This window comes from Aegilops tauschii, chromosome 2 (genome assembly GCF_002575655.3).
Source record: "Aegilops tauschii subsp. strangulata cultivar AL8/78 chromosome 2, Aet v6.0, whole genome shotgun sequence".
Taxonomy (NCBI): domain Eukaryota; kingdom Viridiplantae; phylum Streptophyta; class Magnoliopsida; order Poales; family Poaceae; genus Aegilops; species Aegilops tauschii.
Window position 1 is genome coordinate 631,128,778 of NC_053036.3, and position 17,619 is coordinate 631,146,396.

At 45.1% G+C, this 17,619-nt stretch overlaps 1 protein-coding gene, 1 long non-coding RNA gene and 1 pseudogene across 2 annotated transcripts; 2 read left to right on the top strand and 1 right to left on the bottom strand.

Moving 5' to 3' along the window:
- Positions 1-149: 149 nt before the first annotated feature.
- On the bottom strand, positions 150-1,996 carry LOC109772982 (CASP-like protein 5A1). Its single transcript, XM_020331692.4, has 3 exons — positions 1,662-1,996; positions 805-937; positions 150-650 (listed from the first exon to the last, which is right to left on the bottom strand). The coding sequence occupies exons 1-3, from the start codon at positions 1,931-1,933 to the stop codon at positions 447-449; spliced, it is 609 nt and encodes a 202-aa protein (XP_020187281.3). The 5' UTR covers positions 1,934-1,996; the 3' UTR covers positions 150-446.
- Positions 1,997-7,786: 5,790 nt separating this feature from the next.
- On the top strand, positions 7,787-10,349 carry LOC141041384 (protein FAR1-RELATED SEQUENCE 5-like; annotated as a pseudogene).
- Positions 10,350-10,415: 66 nt separating this feature from the next.
- On the top strand, positions 10,416-13,118 carry LOC141041847 (uncharacterized). The gene is made up of 2 exons (XR_012203609.1): positions 10,416-12,124; positions 12,206-13,118. It is a non-coding gene; the product is annotated as an uncharacterized lncRNA (long non-coding RNA).
- The last annotated feature ends 4,501 nt before the right edge of the window (positions 13,119-17,619 follow it).

A 17,619-nucleotide genomic window follows, 5' to 3' on the forward strand; every position in this document is an offset into this window, starting at 1 on the left:
TTTTTAGATAAACAACCGATAATGTATCAATCGTATGTGGCGACCGTACTAAGTGAGCAATCTCCTGACCTAAGATCCATATATCAATAACAAAATATATGAGTAGCAAAATAAACAGATAGATATAGCATATCAGCAACCTTGAGCTCTACACAAGTAACCCATCTTTTCATCCCCAGAACAGAACCGCCAGTCCACCCTCATATAGTAAGAAGTCATACTATCCACAAAAAGAAGAAGAAAAATCCTGAGCAGCACAACCACCCTTTCAAACATCAAGTTACTCCCTAATTTATACAGAAACATTGATGACATACTTTGTTCGGCGGGTATCCATCCGTTGCTTCCCGGTCATACTATAGTTAGATATGCTACAGTCGATGCGTCCAAGTTGGTCACGAAAACGGGACCGGGTTGCGCAAACTGCCCGGTTTTCGTTTCACAAACTATGATTTTTGTATTCGGTGGACCGCCGTCCAAAGGTTCCCGATAAAGGCCGGCGCACGCGCAAGCCAGCTCAAGAAAGCCATGGCGGTAGCGTTCATGAAGCTTCCACAGGGATTTACCGAGCAAGCTCCGAAATCATTGGAAAGGAGAGTGGTGATAGCTGCTGATCCACACGCTGCACTGAAGATCAGTGTTCCTGTGACCTGCGGACAAAACATCAGGGTCAAAAGCGAATTGTTTTTACATTTCATTAGGAGAAAGAAAGATACACATGATTCTTAATTTGCATATTCAAAACACAACGCATGACAGGTGGGTAGTTGTTTTGCTTGAGGTGCTTGAGAAAATATGACTTACCCAGTCCCCGAGGGCAAGTATGATGACAGCCCGGGCAGTTCGGAAGAAACGTTTGACAACAATTGCATAGGCATCCAGAATGGCCACGACAAGGCTCCAGAGGCATTGCACACTTGCTGCTGCGACGAGGTAGCTGCTCAAACGAACAAGAATAAGTTCATCTACATAAGGGGCGAACAAACAAATAAAAATCCCCTATTCTGATTTGTAACAGCAACATCTTAAGTGAAAAAACCTTCGATTTGCACCATCTAATTGGGTCACGGAAATAAGGTGCACTAACATACTAGTACTTGTTTCGCATATATAGTTCTCAGCTCAATATATTACCCCCAACACTAAATGTAGATCTTCAGATGTTTTCCACAAGGAAGGAAATGTATGCACACGATTTTCCATTACAATTACACCATTCTGAATTCCAGATTGTCCACACACATGTGAAGATCGAACTCCTGATTTTCGCAGAAATGCTAAACTTTTCTGCATTTAAACAAGAGTTCAAGACAGCTGAGACAACATTTTTAGTTGAATCACAGGGAGCAAGATCATGATATCCAAAGGCAGACACTGAAGAACTGGCTAATGCAGACTATGCAGTCATCCAAAGGCAGATTTGCAGTTAGTTATACAAGTATAGCTACATCTAAATGCCCAGATAAATATGAGCATTTCACTTTGGAGAATCATAAGGAGGAGTCAATAATAACTAACTATACTGTATATAACTAGCTGTACGACGGCGGGCAGTGTTCTGAAACATAATTGAATTCCTAAGAAGAAAATTGCTGAGAAGGGAGAGGAGAAGGGGGGCCTGCCCATCCATCCATCCATCCACGAAGGGTTCGAGGACGCACCGGAATGTGGTGACGGAGGAGAAGTCGTCGGTGGACACCATGACGGCGAGCGCGGCGGCCGCGAAGGCGGCCTGCAGGAGGCGGAACACGAGCCCGCACCTCGTCCACGGGTCCCTCATGATCACCCCAGCAGGCGCATTCCCGTTCCCGTCCCCGTTCGCCCCCACCGCCTGCCCCTGCGCCGGCGGCACCATCTCCACCTCTGCCTGCGCCGGCGGCGGCACCACCACCGGCGGGGAGGGGTGCACCACCGGATGGCTGAAGTGCAGCATCGTCTTGCCCGCTCCTCCCTCCCCAACCAAAAGGTGCTAGGAAGGATACCTTGCTTCGTCCGGTGGTTTTCTCCTCTTTTTCACTGCCCAGTGAGCGGAACCGGAGAGTGAGCGCGTTCAGCTAGCAGCCTAGAACTGCACTGGGCTCCACCGCGTGCGCGTGCGCCCCACAAACCAAAGAGGCTCCCTCTCTGTTTCTTGACTCTAGTCCGTGATCGTCTCTCGATACTTTCACACTCGACACTTCGATTTATTGTCTACAGAGTGTCCGATATGCTTTCACACTTTTGATCTATCCGGCCGCGTCCCCCATACCGGCCTGATCGCAGCACGAAGCCGCTATCTACGAGACGTCTTTACCATCCACCGTGCCGGTCCGATCGTCAATGTGTGTCCTTACCGATTGCGCATCTTAAAAAGTGTTCATACTCTATTTAAAAATATATGTCATTCTATTTGAGAAATGTTCATTGTGTAGTTCAAAAGATGTTTACCGTGCACATTTTCTTAAATATTGTGCATTTAAAACGTGTTGACTTGTATTTTTAGAAATGATCATCGTGTATTTATCAAAGATATTTACCTCGTGTTTAAAATGTGCATTGTGTATGTCTCCAAATTATTTATTGCGCATTTAAAATGCGCATCGTGTATTTTAAAAAATAACAGCCTGTTGCATACTTGAAAATAAATATAGATAGCCTATTTCAAAATTTGTCCAAACACGTATTTTTTTCATCATTTTTGTTTGGAAAATATGTTCATCGCGTATTTAACAATATTCATTGTATATTAAAATATGTTTATCGTGTGTTTAAAAAGTCCCACGTGTATTTAAAAATATTCTTGTATTTAAAAGATGTGAATCATGTATTAACGTCTGATCGTCGTGTATTAAAAATGTCTATCACATACTGAATTTTTTTAGCACATATTGAAATATTCATCATGACCTAAACAAATGTTTACCGCATAATGAAGTGTTGTTCTCTGTGCTCACTTTAAGCGAGACATAGATGCACTCCCGCGGTGGGATGGTGGGACGAGCCTGCTGGAGGTGCCTGCATCTCAAGTGATGCTTGTTCGATTTCGATCTGCGTGCAGTAGTAATTTATAGCAATGAAAGATGGTCAATGCTTGGTTTGATTTATGGCACGACTCAGAATTATTGCAAGCACTAGGCTTTTGTCGAAAAAATAATAATTTGCAAGCACTAGCCTTTTAGTTTTAGTTTTGTCTTGTGCTTAATGGGTTCTCAAAACAATCTGTGGATATATTTGCACATAATAGTGATTAGGCTAACCTACCAATTATGCAGTTCGCGCTTACAGGTATATGTAATGTGTTCAGTTAGTCAGAATAGTAATAATAACAAGTCAGGATCCGCCAACCAACATGTGGTTGGATGGTCAGAGGAAATGTAGTATCCACAGTCCACTAGGGTACAAGTCCTGGTGCTCGCATTTATTCCTGGATTTATTTCAGGATTTCCGATGATGCGCATTTAGTGGGGCGGCCATCGAGAACCTGGATTTTGGACCGCCATTCATGTCAAGGGGGAGCTGGGAACGGCATCTCTGCTGAGCAAGGAGGATAGGTGGACACAGAGCCATGCAGTAGAGCTGCGCGGGGGCTAAGGTGAGTGCGGCGGCTAGCACGATGAGGGTGGGCATCTCCGCATGGGAGACGCCATGGGAGAGCACCGCGGCGGCACATCCCCCCAAACCTGAATAAAGTTCATATTTTATCTGAATAAAGTTTATCCGCGGGATTCAGATACAACAGTCAAAATACACTGTTTGAATGTTACCGGTGATTTGCCAATGAATTTCACATGATCTGCACCAAGAAAGCCAAACAGGCAAAGATGGTACTCCTACTAGTAGCTTGTGAATACGGCCAAATTAAATACAGCTCATTCATTACTTCCATCCGTCCGTCCTGTCGCATATGGGAGGGCTTGGTCAGATGGGTGCGTGTTCGCACATGGCAGCGCGCCCGATCAGATGGGTGCGTGTCTCACTCATGTGGACAAAGGGAGTGCGTGTCGCATATGCCAGACGCCCGATCTGCTAGCTGGAGTACGAGGTATGAGCGCGACATCTATATATCCATCCATCTGCATGCATTGCGTCACCACACCCGCCGCGCCCCAGCCCGGGAAACTCGTGGAGAACCCGCGCAACAAGCCTGGAAGGCAAGCTTGAGGGGGCTTTACTTATTAATAATTTATTAATGCAATTAGAGCAATTTGCATTGTGTGCTTTTTGGGCGCCCGTTTTTGGGCCTCTATTAAAGTAATAATGTTGCTCCCGGCGCATTAAAAGTGCTACAGTGACGCGCCATAACTTTTATTGGGCGCGGAATTTTTGTGCGGGAGTTGAAGATGCTCTTAGCAGCTCATATAAGCACCTATATATGCCTTAATTATGCGAGCCATGGGTGTGTGTGATATAGACGGTGGTACCAGACGGCCGCCTCATTGTCCTCCTCCGCAGCCGCAGTGTGCTCGGTAGCGGTTGTTGTTCTGATGCGTTGGTTCTATGAGCTCTCAGCACGATGACTTTTTGACTGTCTACTACATTAGTCCCGGTTGGCAGGGGCTGACGCGTGGCGGCCTTTAGTCCTGTCTGAGCGCTCCACAGCGCCACGTGGAGCCCCTTTAGTCTCGGTTCGTAACACTTTGTATCACTTGCTTAGAGTGCAATATCCTTCTTGTGCATAATAATTGGAGGGATTGTTGGGGAGTGGTTCTTGCATAGTCTTTGCCACCAACATGGTTTCAACCGCAAAGTACTTTTTGGATACTTAGGCAGAACCAGGCAGATGTGTCTAGAGACAACCCTGCATCAACAGTGATCTGGAATTTGATCACATATGGTGCTGCCTTGCTGGATTCACAATCACTGGAGGACTATGCGTTAGGAGGAAGGGTACTAACCATGTTGATTGATCTTGATACACCTGTTCCAATAGCATGGCTGCTGAACAGGTCACCAAGACAAAGAATTCAGAAGCTGATCGGAAGCCTTGCTTGGAGAAGCCTAGCTGAGAAAGAGATGAGATGGGTTGCAGCGAGGATTGTAGAGCATCTCGCTGGTGACCTCAATCTGGCCCACTTTCTTGGAGCGTTGGAATGCATCCCCTCCCTCTTTGAGACCTCCTGCCATAACACTGGTGATCAAGAAGCTCTTCATTTGTCATATGTAATTAACCATAGCAGGCAGAGGAAAAGGACGGGCTCCCCAAACCAAAATTTAGCTGGTAACCAACAGCAAGATAAAGAAGGTAACCTGAATTTTGCGGGAGGCATGTCCTTACTCCAAACCGTAATAGAAGGTAGTCTCAAGAAAATTGATGACCAGAGGAATGATGACGCCCTACAGCAAGACATCAAGCAGAGGGGGAATTGTGAGGATCTGGTTTTGACAGGCTTGAGAATTCTAGAGAACCTGTCTCACGACGGAAATAACTGCACACTGATATACAACACCAAGGATCTTCTTTCCAAAATACTCACGCCTGTCAGTTCCAACAAATTAGTAGAAGATATCAAGAGCAATGTTGCATGGACCAAGGTAGCAGACGGATCACTCAAAGTGGTGAGAACGCTCATGTGCTCTTCAGGAAGCACTGGCATAAAGATGCGCATACTAATTGCGAACAATATTAATGCAATCAAAAGCTTGGAGGCCATTCTGTACATGGATATGGAGAGCAACAATGGTAGTATCATAAAACTACAGATGCGAGCTATAGAGATTCTTACACAACTAGCCTTGCATCATCCAGCAAGTATTTCTCCTACAAAGAGAAGAGACAAATTTATTGAGAGGGCTCTACACATCTTCCTTACTACAGACTGGATGGAAGATTATTTGAAAGATGAGAAAAGTAACATTAACAAACTAACTTCAAGCCAACAAAATAATCTTGTTAACAAGGTCAGCGGAGCACGGAAAAAAGAGAAGATGGACAAACAAGCCACAGAAGCACTTGCGGAAAAGCAGATGAAAGAAGCTAAGGGAACTGCAAGCCGGCTTAAAGAAAGGGCTGGTGAGGCATTGGCCATGTTATCAAGTGATTCAGAGGCTATGAAGAGCTTCACAGGATGGGACGATAATCTCCATCATCTTACTGGATTGCTCAACTCCAAGATCAAGACCATTGAGTGCAAAATAAGTGCAACAGAAAAGGTGGAAATAGATATCAACATTAGCTGTCGTATTAGCGCAGCAGTCATCTTGAAGCATTTGAGCAACTACGTAGATGAACCAACATTCCGCAAGGTATGGCTGAATATATTACAACATACTGTTATTCCTAAAGTAATAAAGTAATCAAATTCTTTATAACATCCACTGCACACACACGGGCTTTATGCAATTAATGTTTTTTTAGCTACCAATATGTGTGTATATCATTTCAGTCAGATACTCGCAAAATTGTTTACTATACAAGCAGGAGCGAGTAGTACAAGTACACCCCAAGGTAGGGAGCATGCCATTACATCAATCGGAAACGACATAGAAAACCCAAGTAACGGTGGCCAAGGTGAGCCTTCTGCTTTACAGTGCAACCTCATTCAGCAATGTGCCAGCAGGCTGCAAGCAGAGCTGTTATCGCTCGTCGCATCGATTCGTGCAAGAAGCAACCTTGATTTTGCAGCAATCGTAATGCCACAAATGTCATCGACTGCCCTGGAAGACTCTGTGGTGAGGCTGAAGAAGATGGTGGAGGACAACATGTATGCCACCCCTGCATGCCTGGCGATACAGAAGCTTACCTGCGAGATGGTTATAGAGTTGATCCAGCAAGAACAAAACGTCGAAGCGATCAACAGGCACAATATCGTTGACACATTATTGGAGGCTTATGAGACAATGGCCGGGCTTGAGAGCATCATGCTTTTCGATGGCGTTGATCGTGACTGCCATGGGGTTCCTCTGAAGCCTCTCTCCTCTGTTCTCGCTAAAAACGCAGAATATCTCTTGGCACATACTCCCTCCGTTCCGATTTACTCGTCGTGGTTTTAGTTCAAATTTAAACTAAAACCACGACGAGTAAATCGGAACGGAGGGAGTAAGAAACAGGCTCTGGGCATCAAGATTGCGCCTGCCACTGCCAGCGTACGATGATTGCTGTGGAGTATCTTAATTAATATGGTAAAACTATTGAAACGGATACCGGTGAGCTTTCTGTTTTTCCTTTTGTTTCATTCTCAAAATTGTGAGGCTTTGCAATAACAGGCTGCGTGCACCATCAGGTGTAGAGGTCCAGAGTGTAATTCTTGCATTATAAATTCGGGTACATCTTATGCATCATGGCAAGAACCAAGGGCATTGTATAATGTGTATGTGTGCATCACAGTGTGTAGCAAGAAATGTACAGTTTTCCCTGTCATTTGAGAAATGAAGATGTGCTAATTACTATTGATTCATAATACAATTGCCTTCCTCCACATTTCAGTTTCCTGAACACTACTAAAAAAATCTAGTCTTCTTGGTTTGGTGTGTGAACTAGCTATGCCAAAGGCGTCGACATGATAACAGCTCCCTTTATGAAACAGGCTCTGGGCGCGGCTACTGCGCCGCTCGAAGCCCAGCCTCCGGTCCGAAACGGAAAAAAATCTGGTACGACCGGGTCGCACGAGGCCAAACGGGAGACCACCTCGCGCGCATGACATCTGGCGTACGAATCTCAACGCAGCGTTCGCCTGGCTTCCAGCCCAGCCCACCCCACTTCCGTTTCCCACGCCCCACGCCCCGTCCTTTCAGCTTTTATCTGTTTCATCTTCCAAAACGAAAAAACCCATCTCCGTCTCTTCCATCTCGCCGGCGACGGCGTGCCAAGATGGCGCAGCCCGACGAGGGCAACGAGTCACTGGATCGGGAGACCACCTCTTTGCCCACGGCTACTCCAATTAGGGTAAGTTCAATAATCAGTACACATGCCACACCAAGCACAATCCTCTCTTCCTGAAGCCTCTTTTGATTGATTCAATTACCTTGCAGCAATTTCCGGCGACTGAGACTAATGGCCAGCCCTCGATGAGCAGCACCCTGGTGGCCTCTGCTCCAGAATCCTCTCTGCCCACAGCTACTCCAACCATGGTAAGTTCAGTAACCAGTACGCATGCAACAGCTAGCACGATCCTCTCTTCCTGAAGCATCTCTTGATTGATTCAATTACCTTGCAGCAATTGCCAAGAACTGAGACTAGTGGCCAGCCGAGAATGAGCAACACACCAGTGAATAATCAAGACAAACAAGATGCAGATAATGCTCCAAGAGTTGGGAAGTGCTTTCAGTCTGAAGAAGAGGCGTATCAATTTTACAATTCTTATGCTCAAACCAAGGGATTTAGCATTAGGAAGTGCCACTTGAAGTTTAGAGCAGATGGGACTTTAAGTTCCAGATATTTTGTTTGTAGCAAGGCAGGTGTGAAAAATGCTAATCCAACACATGTGGCCAAGAAAGAAAAAGCTATTTCGAGGACTAATTGTATGGCTCGAGTTCAATTCAGCATCAATCAAGAGGGAATTTGGACTACTCAGAAAGTTACGCTCGACCACAATCACCAGCTTGTAAGTCCAGATAAGAGGCACATGCTTAGATCGCAGCGTCAACTCTTAGATGCCGATCGCCACATGATTAAGCAAATGAGGACATCGGGAATTAAACAAGCCGAAATATATGATTTTTGCGAGCTTTGGTATGGTAAAGATGCTATACCCTTCTTGCAAATGGATTGCAACAATTATTTGTGAAGTGAGCGCTCAAAGTATTTGGAAACCAAAGATGCACAAACATTAATGGAGTATCTAAAGAACAAGCAAGCCGAGGACCCTTCGTTTTTCTATGCCATGCAGTTAGATGATGATGATGGTAAAATAATGAACATCTTTTGGACTGATGGACAAGCTATCATGGACTATTCTGTCTTTGGAGATGCCCTTTCCTTTGACACCACATTTTCAACAAATAAGTTTCAAATGCCATTTGCTCCGTTTATTGGTGTTAATCATCACAAGCAGACTATTCTTTTTGGTGCAGCACTACTATCTAATGAATCTGCAGATACCTTTGAGTGGGTTTTTAGAACCTTTCTACAAGCTATGTCTGGTAAGCAGCCTGAAACAATATTCACCGATCAATGTGCCGCCATTATAAATGCTATTGGAAGGGTTTTCCCAAGAACACGACATCGTCTTTGTTTATGGCATTTGTATCAAAATGCTGCAAAACATCTAAGTCAAGTAATCAGCGACAATGATAATTTTCTTAAAGAATTCAAAAGGTGTGTGTATGAAGATAGATCACTGGCACATTTTGAGAATAGATGGCATGAGCTATTGCTTAAGTATCAGATTGAGGATAATTCTTGGATAAGCAATCTGTACAAGTTGCGTGAGAAGTGGGCTACTATCTATCGCCGCGATTCTTTTAGTGCATATATGACATCAACCCAAAGGAGTGAAGGAATGAACAACGTGTTCAAGAAAACTTTCCGCAAAAGGCTTTGTCTTTCTGAATTGATAGAAGCATATGATAAGTGCATTGCTCGTCTTCGCCGGAAAGAAAAATATGAAGACTACAAGTCACGCCATACCATTCCAGTACCCTGCCTACCAAACCTACCTTTGTTGAAGACTGCGGCTGAATCATATACTAGGACACTCTATTCCGAGTTTCAAGAGGAATTCAAGAAGCAATTCAGTTTATCATGTATTTTTCTGAGCACCGATGACACAATTAGCACTTACAAGGTGACATCTTTCGAGTACAAGAATGATGAAGCCATAGTGGCTTTCAACCCAGCTACTTTGGAGATATCTTGTTCATGCAAATTGTATGGTTGTGTAGGTACGTAATACATGCTTCCTCGTTTGCCTAAAATTGTTCTAAATGTTATATGTATATTGTGCAACCCTTTTGAAATTGCTCTAAATGTTGTAGGTATATTGTGCAAGCACGCTCATAAGGTTTTCACATGCTGCAATATCATCATCCTGCCAAGTCAGTACATATCGAACAGATGGACGAAGTATGCAAAACAAGAAATTTTTACATCAAAACTGAATTGCAATGATAGCTTAGAATCCATGTTTGCACATACTTCTCGAAAGATGATTTCACTTGCATTGAAGTGCAAAACATCAAAGGAGGTTCTTACACATCTCAACAATGGTATTGATAAGTTGGCTTTGGAAGCACTAGAATTACTTAGCAATTTAAACTTGGGTGAAGATGAGGACTCTGAAAGTTCCTCCGAAATGACTGGATATGTTGCAAAAACAATGGTGCCATTTAGAGCTCCTGAACGAATAAAAGGTTCAAAGCAAAAAAGATCAAAAGATGTGCTAGAGGGAGCAAAGAAAGGCAAAAAAAAAGGTACCTTTGCTTGTTCTGTGTGAATAACTAGCAATGTTTCATTTCTATTTCTTATATCTACATACAATTTGCAGGAAAAGGTACAAACTATCCAGCAAAGGAGTCTGTGTTTGTTCCGTCCGCAGCTGGCCCTTCGGAATATGATTTTGGTGGTACTATAAATCAATCAATATCCATGGCATTTGGAGAGTATCCATCATTTTTAGGTCAACCTATCCAATGAGAATTCACAAGACTATTGCTTGAAGCTCATGGAGATGGCACAACACCGCCGGCCGCTCGTCAACTGGATTTCAACGGTGGTGCTAGTACATCAAGGTTTCAGCCGTGATGAGCCCGATCGTGCGTTGATGCATAATGTCTTGTTGGTTCCTCAATGCTAATTAGCTGGGCATGTCAGCTATATGGTTTATGTATTTGGTTTAGCATAAAACTGGAGCTATCCTTTTATTTTGCTGCTATGTGTGTGTCACCTGACAATGTTGAACATCTGTTATCAAACATATATTCTATTAAACTGAAGCAAACCAACAGTTGACACCGTATCAGATTATCAGGGCAAATGCAAATGCATCTGTACATTTATCCAAGAGTTGACAGCAGAATTCCACAAGCTTTCATTCACACAGAAATTCGTTTACAACATAGGCCAGTCTTGTAAGAGAATAAAATTCAGAAAGGAAAATACAGAATAGTTGCCTTTGTTCAGGCTTTTACAGCTCAAATCACACACAAAAATCTACAGGAAAACATGGTGGGTGACGGCGGGGATGGAGAGCCACAAGCAGGCCGGCGTCGAGGAGCGGGCCGACGAGCAGCTACGACGGTGCCGCGACCTGGGCCGCCAACGAACGCGGCCGTGCCCGCGGGAATGGAGGACGTCGAGCAGGGGAGTTGGGTCCAGCGTCGAGGAGCACACCGGCGGCGATGTGGCGATTAGCCGGAGCGGATCACGCCGGCGGCCGGAATTGGGGGCGTTGGAGGAGTTGGGCTAGGGATTTGATGCACGCTCGACCTGGTCTTCGGTTCGGGATAAGGTGACTCTGCGCTGAGATTCGTGCTGCCAGATGTCATGCGCGCGAGGTGGTCTCCCGTTTGGCCTCGTGCGACCCGTACCAGATTTTCTTCCGTCAGAAACGAGCACCCGCAAACTAACTAGGCCGCGCCCCCTGACGCTATTGCGCTGACGTTCGGTCTGACCCTCCCGCGCGCGGCACAATCCTGGCCGCGCATCTTCTCGCGGTGTGCTTAGCTAGCTGCACTTGGACTGGACCGCAGCAGCGGTGGTGTGGACTGAGATCCACTCTCACTGTGTAGCTTCTCGAATCTCCCTGCCTATTCCCCACCTCCACCATTCCCCGTTCTCCCTATCTCATTTGTTCCTCCCATTGCCGGCTCGACGCCGCCCCTCGCCGTGGCGCCTCCGTCTCCTCTCAGCCCGCAGTAGGACTCTGAGTGGTCCTCGCATGCGCAGCACGCCCGGCGAGGTACGTGGTTCTCTCGAGGTAGAGGGCGGCTTAGAGAGGGAGAAGCCGGCGGACAGGGTGATGAGCTCGGAAGAATAGGAGGAAGCGAGGCCGCCAGAGGCAGAGGAGAAGAGGCAATCGAGTGCTCCTTGCCTGAAAGCGAGGCCGCCAAAGCCAGAGGAGAAGAGGAAGCGGCAGGGTAGGGCGTGGTGATGGCGGGATCTCCGACATGCTCACCATTGGGGAGCGGCGGCGGTCAGAGCTAGCTAGACGCTGCAAGTATACATGGGAGGTTCACGGTTCAGATTTCGGACCATTCACAAGTCGTGCAGGTACCTACTCACCCAAGTGCTACATCTCCATGTGTCTAATCCCCTTTTCTTCAGCTAAGGGCAATTCTCACACCATGTCAGCCCGCGGTTCGACATGGGACGTTTGGTGATTCCTCAACAACTTCTGCACCGTGAGCCTGACAAACACGGCTGCCATGCTCTTTCCTCCTCTGTCAAGGTAAGCTACATCAGCAGAAACACACAAATTGTATAAGCCTGATTACATTACATATATCCTAGTGTTGAGGACATGTCCGACGCGGATCCTGCTCCCGCGTGGTCCACGGGGTTGACGCCCTCCTTGCCGTGGTCGAGCGCACCGACGACGACTCCGCGTGTGCTGAACAGAACCAGCTTGGGCAAGCTACCTCCCATCAGCGGCACCAACCGAGGAAGAGGAACCCAACGACGTGGAGCGAATACGCTCTACCAAACGAACAGGAAGGACACTACAAGAGGGATATAAACGAAGACCAGACAAGGAAGTACATATAGGCACGCGAAAAAAGAGAAGAAAACAAAACGAACCCACGAGAAAAAACCAGAAAACAACGTGTCAATTGATGGCATAGGCACTCAACGATACATGAAGCCAACGTGACCACATGCATGAGCCATGCAAAGGCATGTGGAACAACACCGATCCACATACTTCTAGAACGGCCAACCCAGCGAATCAACCTGTGGTTGAGTTGGTTAGGTGGACAGTGATATCCTCAACCCACCAGGGTTCAAATCTTGGTGCTCGCATTATTTCTGGATTTATTTTAGGATTTCCGGCGATGCGCTTTCAGTGGAGGAGACGTTCCCGTCGACGACGAGGCGCCTACGGTGACTTCGTAAATCTCAAGATGATATGCCGGCTCAGTCTCTCAGAGGTGCTCATAGGTGTAGGGTGTGCGTGTGTGCGTTCATAGGGATGAGTGTATGCGCGTGTATATGAGCGCTTGTGTCTGTACTGATGCTAAAAAAACGGCCATCCCATTACTCAGTCGACCAAACATTTTTAAAGGAAAAGATGAACCTTCTAGGAGACCCCACAACACATGCGTCAATAAGCAAGAGCACACAGCGTGACAATGTCAACGGTGAACAAAACGTGACCGCAGGAAAAATCAACTCCGTGACACCCTAGGAGACAATCTTGTACATGCGTCAATCAAAGAAACACAGTAATTTTTTTTCCAAAAAACCAGAAAAAAGAACCCGGCCTAGACTTCTTAGTACTCCCATGTACTGTCATGGAGTGTTAGGATTAACCAAATGGCAAAGGGATACTAAAGTCTGAATACTGTTTATCATTATTTCCAAATCAGAAATAATACTTTATCATTATTTCCATTTTTTCTGATAGTCCATGCTCTCTCAGTCTCTTTCCTCCTCGGCTACACGACCTTCTCTCTCGTGCTGCTGCTGGTGGGGTATGCCATGGGTGGTGGAGGCTGGGATAGCCGAGGCTTTGGCCTTGCCTTGTTGCAAACCGCCCCTCGTCTACGACGGTGCCTCCCCCGTGTTGCAGTGCAGTTTCGTCCGATTCTTGTTGTCATGGTGGTCTTCTTTGGCGTGTAGCCGAGGCCTCATGGTGGATTTCTGTCGACACTACGTCCGTCCTGGCGGCCATGGACCTGCGTTCTCAAGTGTCCGGCCTGCCGGAATTCTTTCCAAGTGCGGCTCCGACAGCGGCGTTCCGGTTGCTGCGCCCTCTCCGGCCTCCGCTTCATCGGCGTCTCGACGATTCTACCCCAGCAACTCGGATATGCGTTCTCTTTCGGCTCCATCCCCTCCTCCACGTCGGCTCTTCGCCCTGCCGCCTCCTCAACCCCGTCCACCACCATGGCATGCAAGCCCCCAAGCTTGCATTTTTTGGCGGCGCTCGGTGCCTTTTCCTAGGCTGTAGGCACAGCCCCACCCCCCCTCTCGTCAGGTGGCGATATTGACCAGCGAATCGTCTTCCTCATCTTCGAACCCTTATCTGGCAGCAATGTGATTGCTTGGACTCAGGCCAGGGTGAAATCCTTGCTCAGCTCGCTGATGCTGGCAGCGATGGCAGTCGTGTGTGTCATTTCCCTTCTTAGGGGCGCTGCCATGGCCTCTATCCGTGCCCCTATTCGAGCACCGAGGGAAACCCTTGGTTCGGTTCTTTGGATCGGATGGCGGCGGCGTCACGATGTTGCTCTCCTTCTTGAAGGCGCTATCTTGCGTGCTCGCGGCATCCCCGGTGTTGGCTTTGGAAATGTTTGACGTCCTTTTAGCTATGTTTTTTCATTGTTCGGGCTGAGCATCCCTTGTCTGTCTGCTCCGAGTACGATGTTGAACGAATGATATGCAAGCTTTGCGTATTCACGAAAAAAATAAACCGGAAGAGAGGGCCGGAGTAGAAGATTATTTTTTAATAATACTGGACACGTATCTTTTACATTCGCAGTGTCAGGATTAGTCCTGTTTGGGTTATGTATGTGTTAATTATGGTTCCTTAATTATAGCCTTTTATAGCATTTGTAAATGTGTTTTTACAAGCTGACTAACCCTGAATCCTTGGAGATTCGTCTTGTCTGCGTTGCCTTTTTTAATTAAATATTGCAATTAATAAGAATGTAATATACATTGTGAGGCTGGTTTGCTAAGTTGGACTGTAAAAAACAAGAGTGAAGTGCACTGTAGGTCCTAGAACTATTTCAGGGGTGTCACGTTAGTCCTCGAACTATAAAATTTGTCATCCAGGTCCTCGAAGTGCAGGAAGTGTGTCGTCTAGTTCCGAAATCTGCCTGACCCCATTTGACTGGCCAGCTGACACTGTTGTGAACATTTTTTTAAAGTTGTGAACATTTTTAAAAACATATTTGTGATTCAAGACATTAAAAAAATGTTCGCGGACGGTAAATGAAAAAACTTTATTAAAAATAATTGTGATTCGTGACTTTTAAAAATGTTCGCGAGCGAAATATTTGAAAATGTTCTTGTACATTATATATTTGTGATTCATGAACATTTTTTAAAAATATTAGTGATTCCTGACTTTAAAAAAATTCACGGACGGTAAATTTGAAAATGTTCGCAAATGATAAATTTGAAAAATTTTATGAACGATAAATTTGAAAAATATTTGTTCACAAAATTTAAAAAATATTCACGAACAATAAATTTGAAAATGTTCGCGAACAATAAAAAAACCGCGAACGATAAATTTGAGCTGGTGCACTAGTGACTGTTCACTAGTGCACTATTTATCGCGTATGAAAAATTGTTTGCCAGTGCACTGTTCACCAACGTTCGTTACCCTGTGGGCCCCCTATCCGACGTGTCACGGTCAACGGCGCCAGCTGGCCAGTTAGATGGAGTCAAGCAGATGTTGGACCTGGATGACACACTTACTACACTTCGAGGACCTGAATGACGATTTTCATACTTCGAGGACTGACATGACACCCCTGAAATTGTTCGGGGACCTGCAGTGCACTTCACTTTAAAATAATACTCCCTTTGTTCTATAATATAGTACGTATATAAATTTTTTAAAGACAAAATTACAAACTTTGACCTTGTTTATAGACAAAAATGTGTACATTTAAAAATACTAAATGCATATCATTGGATACATGATTAATTGTATTTTTATGTTGTATATGTTTGAAATTGTATATATATAAATAGTTTTCTTCATTAACTCGGCCAAAGTTTGATTAGTTTGACTTTTCAGAAAAATTATATGCACTACATTATGGAACGGAGTGAGTACAGCTATGCTAAATTGTTGAGGTGATTTTGTCTACCAGACCTTTCTTCTGTACTTGATTGTCCTTTTATTTGCCATTATTCTCTAAAACTTGATACTACATGTTCTGATATAAGTCTGCAACAATGTTTCATTTGCCATTTTTTGCGAGAATAATTTTCTAGTTTTCTGATTGGTTCCGTGCAGTCAATGTGTTTACTGGTGTGCTCGCTAACCCATGGTCGACCATATGAGCATTCATTTTTTCAGCTTTGGTTGTTCAATGGGTGGGTCGTAGGCCCGCTGTGCGTTGGTCCATACCTGTTTTTTCTATGGTGTAGTTGCTAACATTGTTCGTGGGCTAGGGTTTTGGTGTTGTCATCTTCGGCCTGGTGCTGTTTCATCGTGATCTGTGCCTGGCGGTGTCTGCCTGCCGTTCTTTTGGACTTATAGGTTTCTAAGCCTTCGGTCGCTTTCTGGTGGGTGGCGGAATAGCAAGACAAAGATGTCGGTAGTTCCCCCTCAAAAAAAAAAGATGTCGGTAGCGGTTTAGTTTCAGATGATATGACTCAGTGACTGCCTTTTTTAGAGCTATTCTATAATTGCTTGTGCACGATGGCTCAAGCTCATCTAAGCCATGGAAGGATGTGTGGTTGCCATTCACAAACTATAACGGGCTTGGCTTATCATCGGTTAGCAATAGAAGTGCACTTTCTTTAAGCTACATAGAGAACATATCGAAACCAGGATACAAATTGGATCGATCGTACCTTCAGCTAGCAACTTGGCAAAGCTCTCTGTCCACAACATACGAACCATCCACAAAGGTTAAGGCATGCACGAACGAACAACAACCAACACAATGCATGCACCTGCCTTTGGTAAACAGATTAGCTAGCTAATCAGCTTCATGATTTTTTTATTGAATGAAAGGGGTTTCCCCCTGCCCCATTTTTATAGAATGAAGCAGAAAAAGCAGTGAACCAGTTAAACTGAGCCAACCAAACCCCAAAATAAATACTAAATATGATGGCCTAAGGCCTACGACAGATATAACGAGAGCAGAAGTTCTCTCGGCTCTCAAAGTTACTCTTTTTATCTTATATTACAAAATCCAAATGTGAACAAAAGCGAGCCATCATCGGTCAAGTATCTTCAAAAGAAGTGGACAACTGGGACGAAGTCTTCTCACTGGGCTCCCCTGCTCATCTCCAAGAAATTCGAAGCACTTCTCCACTCCGCTTGTCCAGTAGGAGGATGCAGCGTTGCAACAATGTCGCTTGTGTATCGTTGCAGAAGACCTGCATTTTACACTTCGCCAGGTGCGCCCCTGAAAACAGAATTCATTCCTCAGTTTCCACATGCTCCACAAGGAGGAAGGAATCACTAAGTTCAACACTGAATTCTTCTCAGCTAAATGCCAAAAAGCACAAATATCATCAAAACCAGAAATTATGTCAATCACAAAGAATTTATAAACAAAGCCCCACACTTGTTGAGCCACAACCGCAATCGAACAGAAGATGTTGGGCAGATTCATTCTCGCTACAAAACAGACAAGAGGGGCATCCACCTGTCTTCTTTTTGCTAAATTATCCCTAGTAAGCAGCTTGTTCTAAACACACGACGAGAGAAAAACATAGATCTTTTGTGGGCAAACAACTTTCCAGAGTTTGACACTGATAACAAAGACTATGCCCCCAAAGTTATTTTTTGCATAAAAAGATTTCACCGAGTAGATACCATTAGGTTCCAGCGACCAGACTGGGGTGTCTACCTCATT

Excerpts from the sequence above, each read along its gene's own strand:
- LOC109772982 (XM_020331692.4), bottom strand. The coding sequence starts at position 1,933 with ATGCTGCACTTCAGCCATCCGGTGGTGCACCCCTCCCCGCCGGTGGTG. Across the intron at positions 938-1,661 it reads TCCTCCGTCACCACATTCCG|CTACCTCGTCGCAGCAGCAA; the intron begins GTGCGTCCTCGA and ends TCGTTTGAGCAG. Across the intron at positions 651-804 it reads TACTTGCCCTCGGGGACTGG|GTCACAGGAACACTGATCTT; the intron begins GTAAGTCATATT and ends TTTTGTCCGCAG.